This window comes from Coregonus clupeaformis, chromosome 1, assembly GCF_020615455.1.
Source record: "Coregonus clupeaformis isolate EN_2021a chromosome 1, ASM2061545v1, whole genome shotgun sequence".
Classification (NCBI taxonomy): Eukaryota; Metazoa; Chordata; class Actinopteri; order Salmoniformes; family Salmonidae; genus Coregonus; species Coregonus clupeaformis.
In genome coordinates, this window is record NC_059192.1 from 79,414,358 (window position 1) to 79,426,385 (window position 12,028).

Genomic DNA, 12,028 nt, shown 5'->3' on the forward strand with positions numbered 1-12,028 from the left:
CCTATCCATCCTCACAGTAACTGCAACAGTCACATTTCATTACATTTGACCACAATTGCACATTTATTACCCTTTTAAGAAAACTAATGAAAAATGCTTACAGACAAGACGGAGTGACCCACTATTTGGTTGAGAGTTTTCCCATTCGACAGATGGTACATTTACAGAAATAACATTTTATGAACAGGAATATCCCCCAGTGTGTATGTAATATCAACACGAACCATTGCCTAAACCCCATGAGGTCGCCGTAGTGTAATGTTAGCTACCTGGTGTGAGTGTACATAGTGAGTATCCCCATAATGTTACATTGGTCTCCTGGTGTTACTGTTGTGTGTGTGTGTGTGTGTGTGTGGAGGTGTGTGTGCTTGCATTCATACGCGTGCCGTGCATGCATATGTGTGTTCGTGTGTGTGTTCCTGTGTGTGTCTCTCAGTGTCTGTGTGTTAACATATTGTCTCCCTCCCCCAGGACATAGCATCTCAGAAGTTCTCCATGCCGTCTCCGGTGCGTACGGTCATCGCTGCAGACTTTGACAACGACAGCGAACTAGAGGTGTTCTTCAATAACATTGCTTACAGAGGGTCGTCATCCAACAGACTGTTCAGGTACACACACGCACACACACATACACATGCACGGAGACACACACACACATACACACTCACACACATGCATTATATCAGTTGAATCAGCAGTTCCAAAAAGCAATTAAACTAATTTAATTTCGATTAAAATTTGAGCCTCAAATCTGAGCTAACATTAGTTCATGTCAGATCTCTAATTCCTCTCAGTTATCCTGGACTAAAGCATTTCTGTAGACAGGAAGTAGTCATAATTAGTGAATATTCCCAGACGTGTGACTATTGGTGGAGTGTGTTTGTGTGTTCGTGTATGTTTGTGTGCTCATGTGTGTGTCCCCTTTGTAGTTATGCAGGATATCTGAGCTTTGATATGGTGATCGAACCAACATCCAAAAGCCAGAGGCTCTACTTGTACCATATTAAAACCTGAGTTGAAGTTTCAGTCATGAAACAGAATCCACCAAATTAACGGTTAAGTATTGTCTGGTAATGAAACACCCAGCTTGAACTATTGTCCTCATTGAAGCGAATTGATTGAATCAATCAAAGTTGTGCTGGGTTTGAGCGCGCTGAAAAGCTCTCCATTATGTTCTAAGTTGACAATCTCAATATGTGACCCAATCTCAATATGGAACATTTTGATAGGTGAGGCGCTGTCCAAACTATGAGATGTTACGAGGGAAATGACAGTGATTACTACCGGATGTGTAAATGATTGAACTTGTCCATGCCAGGATAATCAGGACAAAATAGCTGTTGTGCCTCATAACATCCAACATTACAAATGTGTAGTGGATATGAAACTCGTCCAAAGTAGGTTGGCTGGAGTACATCAGTGACATCACTGAGATCTAAAAGGCAACTGCCGTTCACTGAGAGTGACAGGCTAGTCCAGGGTTCCCCAACTGGCGCCCCGCGCACCAAATTTGGCCCGCGTGTGGTTTTATTTGGCCCCCCCAAGTTCTTTGAGCAAAATTAATAAGTTATACAGTACCAGTCAAAAGTTTAGACACACCTACTCATTCCAGGGTTTTTCTTTATTTTTACTATTTTCTATATTGTTGAATAATAGTGAAGACATCAAAACTATGAAATAACACATATGAAATCATGCAGTAACCAAAGAAGTGTTAAACAAATCAAAATATATATATATATTCACCCTTTGCCTTGATGACAGCTTTGCACACTCTTGGCATTCTCTCAACCAGCTTCATGAGATAATCACCTGGTATGCATTACAATTAACAGGTGTGCCTTCTTAAAAGTTAATGTGTGGAATTTATTTCCTTCTTTATGCGTTTGAGCCAATCAGTTGTGTTGTGACAAGGTAGGGGTGGTATACAGAAGATAGCCTTATTGGGTAAAAGACCAAGTCCATACTTTGGCAAGAACAGCTCAAATAAGCAAAGAGAAACGACAGTTCATCATTACTTTAAGACATGAAGGTCAGTCAATCCAGAAAATGTCAAGAACTTTGAAAGTTTCTTCAAGTGCAGTCGCAAAAACCATCAAGCGCTATGATGAAACTGGCTCTCATGAGGACCGCCACAGGAAAGGAAGACCCAGAGTTACCTCTGCTGCAGAGGATAAGTTCATTAGAGTTAATTGCACCTCAGATTGCAGCCCAAATAAATGCTTCACGGAGTTCAAGTAACAGACACATCTCAACATCAACTGTTCAGAGGAGACTGCGTGAATCAGGCCTTCATGGTCGAATTTCTGCAAAGAAACCACTACTAAGAAAAAGAGACTTGCTTAAGCCAAGAAACACGAGCAATGGACATTAGACCGGTGGAAATCTGTCCTTTGGTCTGATGAGTCCAAATTTGAGATTTTTGTTTCCAACCGCCATGTCTTTGTGAGACGCAGAGTAGGTGAACGGATGATCTCTGCATGTGTGGCTCCCACCATGAAGCATGGATGAGGAAGTGTGATGGTGTGGGGGTGCTTTGCTTGTGACACTGTCAGTGATTTATTTAGAATTCAAGGCACACTTAACCAGCATGGCTACCACAGCATTCTGCAGCGATACGCCATCCCATCTGGTTTGCGCTTAGTGGGACTATCATTTGTTTTTCAACAGGACAATGACCCAAAACACACCTCCAGGCTGTGTAAGGGCTATTTGACCCAAGAGTGTGCAAAGCTGTCATCAAGGCAAAGGGTGGCTACTTTGAAGAATCTAAAATATAGTTTGATTTGTTTAACACTTTTTTGGTTACTACAAGCATGGTCTCTGTGACCGCTGAGAACATGGGCTCTGACCGTTGGGCCGCAGAGAGGACAGGGAGGAATATGAACACCCAGAGGAACATCATCACCTGTAGACAGAATCACAACCTTAATTCCAAAGTTTTCTGGAAATCCTGGTTGGATAATTCTGAATTTTTTGCATATTCCCTTCCGATTCCGGAAGTCTTTGAAGATACAGTACCAGTCAAAAGTTTGGACACACCTACTCATTCAAGGGTTTTTCTTTATTTTTACTATTTTCCTACATTGTAGAATAATAGTGAAGACATCAAAACTATGAAATAACACATATGGAATCATGTAGTAAGCAAAAAGTGTTAAACTCATCAGACCAAAGGACAGATTTCCACTGGTCTAACGTCCATTGATCGTGTTTCTTGGCCCAAGCAAGTCTCTTCTTCTTATTGGTGTCCTTTAGTAGTGATTTCTTTGCAGCAATTCGACCAAATACCAAATAAAGCTATCTTCTGTATACCAACCCTACCTTGTCACAACACAACTGATTGGCTCAAACGCATTAAGTTCCTCAAATTAACTTTTAACAAGGCACAGCTGTTAATTGAAATGCATTCCAGGTGACTACCTCATGAAGCTGGTTGAGAGAATGCCAAGAGTGTGCAAAGCTGTCATCAAGGTAAAGGATGTCTACTTTGAAGAATCTCAAATATATAATATATTTTCATTTTGGTTCCTACATGATTCCATATGTGTTATTTCATAGTTTTGATGTCTTCACTATTATTCTACAATGTAAAAAATAGTCAAAATAAAGAAAAACCCTTGAATGGGTGTATCCAAACTTTTGACTGCACTGTATATATTTTTTTATGTCATTGTTGGACATAAAAGACTGTAAAAACACCAGGAAATCAGCTCCAAGTGATTTTAATTTTGGAAATCTGTTCCTAAGTATTCCCACGCATAACAGAGAGATACGTGATCGTATACAAATGCAAGCAAAGTTTGAAATGATTGATATGGTCAAATATTATCTGTTTGGGCTTCTTGCGGTCAATTTGCAGTCTACAAATTAGTATGATTTGTTTTATTGTTGGACATAAAAGACTGTAAAAACACCAGGAAATCAGCTCCAAGTGATTTTAATTTTAGAAATCTGTTCCCAAGTATTCCCATGCATAATAGACACGTGAAAGTATACAAATGTAGCAAGGTTTGAAATATTCTATCTGTTTGGTCACTTTGCAATCTACAAATTATTTGTCATTATGTTCCGGCCCCCCGACCATCCACTCATGAAAAAAATTGGCCCGCGGCTGGATCAAGTTGATGATCCCTGGTCTAGTCTCTTGCTTTGTTGGGTAAGATGGTTGGCTTTGAGGGGCGTGTGTTACTCTGCAGAAGGTTGTGAGTTCGAGCCCCAATTGGGGAACAACAGAATGCATCCTGAGTCATGATAGCCGGGTCTGGGTTATTATGGGGTGTGTAACAGATATCTGGTTGCTATGGCAGGGTAACTAGGAGAGAACATGGGGACCCCCAGATTGAGGAGCTGAATGTGGGGGAGGCAGCCGAGCCAGAAGGACGAGGAACAGGTGAGGGGTCGGGGGTCAGGGGAGGATACAGGTGTGTGTGTATGGGGGGTAGAAATACCTATTAGGCCTACGCTGTGCTGAACTGTTTAACATCAACCTATTCTACGCTGTAAATGTGGAGCATACATCTATTACATATAGTGTAATTCCTACTTCTTCCATAGGATGGCGATAGATGTCTGTGGTTTGAGATTTTAAACTTATCAGCCTCTTTTCTCAGTGTGTGCTGTCTTATTGCTCTAATTGTGTTGTGTGTTCGTGTCCTCTCAGTGACCTGTGTGTGTTGTTCGTCCGATGTGTGTGTTCTAAGTGTTTGTATGTGTGTATGTGTTGTCGTCTGTCAGGGGCGGCAGTAACAGACTTTGATGGAGACGGTCGTCTGGACCTGCTGGTGTCACATGGAGAGAGTGCTGCACAGCCTCTCTCTATCTACAAAGTCAACCAGGTACCGCTGTGTGTGTGTTCTGACCGCGTGTTCTCGTCGTGTGTTCTCTCGCCATATTGTCTAATTCAAGATGTTGTATTAGTGTCTCCTTTAATCTGAACCCCCCTCTTTCTCTCAGGGCTCCACTAACTCGTGGCTGCGTGTTATCCCCCGTACCCAGTATGGGGCGTACGCCAGGGGGGCTAAGGTAGTGGTCTACACCAAGAGAAGTGGTCCACACACACGCATCATCGACGGGGGCTCCGGCTACCTCTGTGAGATGGAGCCTGTAGCACACTTTGGGCTCGGTAGGTCTGACACAAACACACATGCATGTACATACAGATGTACGCTCATGCACACACACATGCACGCAGGAAACAAACACACACAGGGTGCACACGCACACGGACACACAGACGCACAAACGCACAGACACACACTCACTCAGATCCATGTGGAAATCATTGCCTTAATACCCCTTCTGATTGGAGGCCCGGGGGAGAGGTGGAGAGATGGAGAGATAGGGGAGGAGGTGAGGGAAAAGAGAGGAGGTGGAAGGGAGAGGGAGAGGCAAGTGCAGCAGCTGGAAGGTCTGGATAGAAATCCCTCTCCAGCCCCAAATCCCCAAAGTCCAGCCAAGACAGTTAACTTCTGCCAGTTCAGACTAGCACTAGTGTAGTGTGTGTGAGTGTGTGTATTGACATGATATGGAAACATTAAAGGAACATTATGGGGATTTTACGGGAACATTATGGTCATATTATGGAAACATTCTGACAATGTTATGGAACATTATGGGGATGTTTTGGTGATGTTACCTGTCTCTCTTACCTGTCTCTCCAGGTAAAGACATAGCTACTAATGTTGAGGTGTACTGGCCAGATGGGAAGTCAGTAGCCAGGCCTCTGGAACCAAGTGAGATAAACTCTGTCCTGGAGATCCACTATCCCAGAGAGGAGGAGGAGGGCACACCTGAAATAGAGATAGAGGTAATGACTGGCTTTTTATCTCCCTCTTCCTGTCCTTCTTGCGCTCTCTCTCTCTCTCTCTCTCTCTCTCTCTCTCTCTCTCTCTCTCTCTCTCTCTCTCTCTCTCTCTCTCTTTCTTCTTCTCTCTCTCTTTCTCTCTGTCTCTCTCTCTCTCTCTCTCTCTCTCTCTCTCTCTCTCTCTCTCTCTCTCTCTCTCTCTCTCTCTCTCTCTCTCTCAATTCAATTTCAGTTTCAATTCCAGGGGCTTTATTGGCATGGGAAACATATGTTTACATTGCCAAAGCAAGTGAAAATCGATAATAAACAGAAGTGAAATATACAATAAAAAATTAACAGTAAACATTACACTCACAAAAGTTCCAAAAGAATAAAGTCATTTCAAATGTCATATTATGTCTATATACAGTGTTGTAACGATGTGCAAATAGTTAAAGTACAAAAGGGAAAATAAATAAATATAAATATGGGTTGTATTTACAATGGTGTTTGTTCTTCACTGGTTGCCCTTTTCTTGTGGCAACAGGTCACAAATCTTGCTGCTATGATGGCACACTGGTATTTCACCCAATAGATATGGGAGTTTATCAAAATTGGATTTGTTTTTGAATTCTTTGTGGGTCTGTGTAATCTGAGGGAAATATGTGTCTCTAATATGGTCATACATTTGGCAGGAAGTTAGGAAGTGCAGCTCAGTTTCCACCTCATTTTGTGGGCAGTGTGCACATTGCCTGTTTTCTCTTGAGAGCCAGGTCTGCCTTCGGCGGCCTTTCTCAATAGCAAGGCTATGCTCACTGAGTCTGTACGTCAAAGATTTCCTTAATTTTGGGTCAGTCACAGTGGTCAGGTATTCTGCCACTGTGTACTCTCTGTTTAGGGCCAAATAGCATTCTAGTTTGCTCAGTTTATTTTTTGTAAATTCTTTCCAATGTGTCAAGTAATTATCTTTTTGTTTTCTCATGATTTGGTTGGGTCTAATTGTGTTGTTGTCCTGGGGCTCTGTGGGGTCTGTTTGTGTTTGTGAACAGAGCCCCAGGACCAGCTTGCTTAGGGGGCTCTTCTCCAGGTTAATTTCTCTGTAGGTGATGGCTTTGTTATGGGAGGTTTGGGAATCGCTTCCTTTTAGGTGATTGTAGATTTTAACTGCTCTTTTCTGGATTTTGATCATTAGCGTGTATCAGCCTAATTATGCTCTGCATGCATTATTCTGTGTTTTACGTTGTACACTGAGGATATTTTTGCAGAATTCTGCATGCAGAGTCTCAATTTGGTGTTTGTCTCATTTTGTGAATTTTGGTTGGTGAGCGGACCCCAGACCTCACAACCATAAAGGACAATTGGTTCTATAACTGATTCAAGTATTTTTAGCCAGATCCTAATTGGTATGTCGAATTTTATGTTCCTTTTGATGGCATAGAAGGCAGTTTTTGTCTCTCATATCGTTCACAGCTTTGTGGAAGTTACCTGTGGCGCTGATGTTTAGGCTAATGTATGTATAGTTTTTTGTGTGCTCTAGGGCAACGGTGTCTAGATGGAATTTGTATTCGTGGTACTGGCAACTGGACCTTTTTTGGAACACTATTATTCTTGTTTTACTGAGATTTACTGTCAGGGCCCAGGTCTGACAGAATCTGTGCAGAAGATCTAGGTGCTGCTGTAGGCCCTCCTTGGTTGGGGACAGAAGCACCAGATCATCAGCAAACAGTACACATTTTACTTCAGATTCTAGTATGGTGAGGTCGGGTGCTGCAGACTGTTATAGTGCCCTCGCCAATGCATTGATATATATGTTGAAGAGGGTGGGGCTTAAGCTGCATCCCTGTCTCACACCCCGGCCCTGTGGAAAGAAATGTGTGTGTTTTAACCGCACACTTGTTGTTTGTGTACATGGATTTTATAATGTCGTATGTTTTCCCCTCAACACCACTTTCCATCAACTTGTATAGCAGGCCCTCATGCCAAATAGAGTCGAAAGCTTTTTTGAAATCAACATAGCATGAGAATACTTTGCCTTTGTTTTGGTTTGTTTGTTTGTCAATTAGGGTGTGCAACGTGAATTTGTGGTCTGTCGTACGGTCATTTGGTAAAAAGTCAATTTGACATTTGCTAAGTACATTGTTTTCGCTGAGGAAATGTACGAGTCTGCTGTTAATGATAATACAGAGGATTTTCCCAAGGTTGCTGTTGACGCATATCCCACGGTAGTTATTGGGGTCAAATTTGTCTCCACCTTTGTGGATTGGGGTTATTAGTAATTGGTTCAAAATATTGGGGAATATGCCAGAGCTGAGGATGATGTTAAAGAGTTTAAGGATAGCCAATTGGAATTTGTGGTCTGTATATTTTATCATTTCATGTAAGATACCATCAACCCCACATGCATTTTTGGGTTGGAGGGTTTGTATTTTGTCCTGTAGTTCATTCAATGTAATTGTAGAATCCAGTGGGTTCTGGTAGTCTTTAATAGTTGATTCTAAGATTTTTATTTGATCATGTATATATTTTTGCTGTTTGTTCTTTGTTATAGGCCAAAAAGATTGGAGTAGTAGTTTATCCATACATCTCCGTTTTGGATAGATAACTCTTCATGTTGTTGTTTGTTTTCCAATTCTCCCAGAAGTAGTTAGATTCAATAATTACATTGATCTGATTTCTGACGTGCTGTTCCTTCTTTTTCCGTAGTGTATTTCTTTATTGTTTTAGTGATTCATCATAGTGAAGGCGTAGGCTCAGGTTTTCTGGGTCTCTATGTTTTTGGTTGGATAGGTTTCTCAATTTCTTTCTTAGGTTTTTGCATTCTTCATCAAACCATTTGTAATTGTTGTTAATTTTCTTAGGTTGTCTGCTTGAATGTTTTTGATTTGATAGGGAAGGGTCAGATATACTGTTTAGGTTTTCTACTGCCAAGTTTACACCTTCACTATTTATTTGAACTTTATTTAACTAGGCAAGTCAGTTAAGAACAAATTCTTATTTACATTGACGGCCTACACCGGCCAAACCCAGACGACGCTGGGCCAATTGTGTGCCGCCCTATGGGACTCCCAATCACGGCCGGTTGTGATACAGCCTGGAATCGAACCAGGGGGTCTGTAGTGACGCCTCAAGCACTGAGCTGCAGTTCCTTAGACCGCTGCACCACTCGGGAGCCCACTATTACAGTGAAACATTCTGTCCAGGAAATTGACTAGAAGGAATTGAATTTGTTGTTGCCTAATAGTTTTTTGGTAGATTTCCACATTACTTTCCTTCCATCTAGATTATTTCTTAATATTATTCAGTTCCTTTGGCTTTGATGCGTCATGATTCAGCATAGCTCTGTTCAAGTAGAGTGTGATTTTGCTGTGATCTGATTGGGGTGTCAGTGGACTGACTGTGAACGCTCTAAGAGACTCTGGGTTGAGGTCAGTGATAAAGTAGTCTACAGTACTACTGCCAAGACATGAGCTATATGTGTACCTACCGTAGGAGTCCCCTCGAAGCCCACCATTGACTATGTACATACCCAGCGTGTGACAGAGCTGCAGGAATTGTGACCCGTTTTTGTTGGTTATGTTGTCGTAGTTGTGTCTAGGGGGGCATATGGGGGAGGGAATGCTGTCACCTCCAGGTAGGTGTTTGTCCCTCTGTGTGCTGAGGGTGTCATGTTCTTGTCCAGTTCTGGCATTTAGGTCGCCACGGACTAGTACATGTCCCTGGGCCTGGAAATGTTTGATCTCCCCCTCTAGGATGGAGAAGCTGTCATCGTTAAAGTATGGGGATTCTATTGGGGGGATATAGGTAGCACACATGAGGACATCTTTCTCCGTTGAGATAATTTCCTCATTAATTTCTAGCCAGATGTAAAATGTTCCTGTTTTTACTAATTTAATAGAGTGGGTTCTGCTCTATACCAAATTAGCATACCCCCTGAGTCTCTTCCCTGTTTCACACCTGGTAGTTTGGTGGATGGGACTATCAGCTCTCTCTCTCTCTCTCTCTCTCTCTCTCTCTCTCTCTCTCTCTCTCTCTCTCTCTCTCTCTCTCTCTCTAATAAACAATAAAAATGAACAGTAAACATTACACTCACAAAAGTTCCAAAGGAATAGAGACATTTCAAATGTCATATTATGTCTATATACAGTGTTGTAACAATGTGCAAATAGTTAAAGCACAAAAAGGAAAATAAATAAACATAAATATGGGTTGTATTTACAATGTTGTTTATTCATCACTGGTTGCCCTTTTCATGTGGCAACAGGTCACAAATCCTTCTGCTCTCTCTGTCTCTCTCTCTGGTTTTTAATAATTGTTGGCCAGTGACTGTATTCTGTACTTAAAATCAAATCAAATCAAATGTTATTGTCACATACACATATTTAGCAGATGTTATTGCGGGTGAGCAAAATGCTTGTGTTTCTAGCTCCAACAGTGCAGTAATATCTAACAATTCACAACAATACACACAATACACACACATCTAAAAGTAAAATAATTGAATTAAGAAATATATAAATATTAGGACGAGCAAAGCCTGATCATAAGATCTTGTGTTATAAGATGCTATAGCTTCTCTTTTTCAGCAAGACAGTATTGAAGATGTATTCCTTTCTTACAGTGTGGCCAAGGGTTTGCTATGAATGAGAATGGTCGCTGCACAGGTAGGTTGATCCCCACTATACGTCTTTAACAATCCCTCTCCTGTTTGCCATTGCGCTATCCTGCCTCTCTCTCCCTGCGATAAACGTCTTCTCCCGCTACATTCCTTCTCCATCCCTCTCCTCCCACTCTTCTCCCTTCCCCCTTTACCCATTCCATTCTTTCCTCCCTCCCTCCCTCACTCCAGATAAGGATGAGTGTACCCAGTTCCCCTCTGTGTGCCCCACTGACCGTCCTGTGTGCACTAACACCTATGGCAGCCACAAGTGTCGTGCCAATAAGAGGTGCAACCAGGGCTTTGAACCCAACGATGATGGATCGGCTTGCGTGGGTGAGTGGGCTTACCCTGGTCCTAGATATGTTTGTGCTGTCTTGCCATCTCTTGTAATCGTCATGCCATGTTTGACCATAGAAAGTGGCTAAACAGCACTAACAGATCTGGGACCAGGCTAGAATGGGCTACGATATACAGTAGATGTAGCTGCTCAAGCGAAATAGGTTTTTCAAGGCTACAGTCCTTCCAACGAGTAATCGTAACATTCTCCAAACTACTTTTCTCCTCTCTGCATCCCTGTACCTGAATGACTTACTGTTTGCTCTAGCTTTGCTCTGTGAGTTAATCTATGGCTGTTATTAATATTTTCTCCCTCTGTCTTCTCTGTGCCTCTCTGCAGCTCAGGTAGCTTACTTTGGGGGGACGCGCTCCTCGGGGGTCCGAAGATGGGCCGGCTTCTCTCTCTGGCCTCTTTCTGTCTCTCTGCTGCCTCTCCTCTCCTCCCGCCTGCAAACCGGACCACTGTAGCTACTACACACTTCCTCTCCACTTCACTCTGGAACCTTCCCTCCTTCGCTCTCCTCCCTCTCTCCCTCTCTCCCTCTCTCTGTCTATCACTCACTCCTAGAGATAAGGAAGGGGGAGTGTACAGTGACTCTCGAAAACAAACTGATCATGGAAGTCTCTTCTCTATCTTTATTCATCTGGAAAATGAACTGATCATAGAAGCATCTACCATCTCTTCACTCGTCCTGAAACAAACTGATCACAGAACTCACTCCCTCTCTTCACTCGTCCTGAAACAAACTGATCATAGAACTCACTCCCTCTCTTCACTCGTCCTGAAACAAACTGATCATAGAACTCACTCCCTCTCTTCACTCTCAAAACGAGCTCTCCATGAACATTTCTTCTTCTCTTCACTCCTCTCATACATAACAAATCATGGACCTTCTCTTTCTCCTTTCTTCACTCGTTCATGGACTTTTCATGGGCTTCTGTTTCTCAACACTTACAGTGAGGGAAAAAAGTATTTGATCCCCTGCTGATTTTGTACGTTTGCCCACTGACAAAGAAATGATCAGTCTATCATTTTAATGGTAGGTTTATTTAAACAGTGAGAGACAGAATAACAACAAAGAAATCCAGAAAAACGCATGTCAAAAATGTTATTAATTGATTTGCATTTTAATGAGGGAAATAAGTATTTGACCCCCTCTCAGTCAGAAAGATTTCTGGCTCCCAGGTGTCTTTTATACAGGTAACGAGCTGAGATTAGGAGCACACTTTTAAAGGGAGTGCTCCTAATC

The 12,028-nt window shown here is 42.2% G+C and overlaps 1 protein-coding gene across 1 annotated transcript in view; it reads left to right on the plus strand.

The window, feature by feature from the left end:
* The window catches only part of LOC121584038 (cartilage acidic protein 1-like), a 71,097-nt gene extending 59,385 nt beyond the window's left edge, over nt 1-11,712 (plus strand). The window contains exons 8-15 of the mRNA XM_045224970.1: nt 472-608; nt 4,311-4,393; nt 4,738-4,838; nt 4,957-5,125; nt 5,664-5,809; nt 10,404-10,446; nt 10,632-10,775; nt 11,119-11,712. Coding sequence (XP_045080905.1) covers nt 472-608; nt 4,311-4,393; nt 4,738-4,838; nt 4,957-5,125; nt 5,664-5,809; nt 10,404-10,446; nt 10,632-10,775; nt 11,119-11,246 — 951 coding nt within the window. The 3' untranslated portion in view covers nt 11,247-11,712. The remainder of the gene's footprint in view (nt 1-471; nt 609-4,310; nt 4,394-4,737; nt 4,839-4,956; nt 5,126-5,663; nt 5,810-10,403; nt 10,447-10,631; nt 10,776-11,118) is intronic.
* The last annotated feature ends 316 nt before the right edge of the window (nt 11,713-12,028 follow it).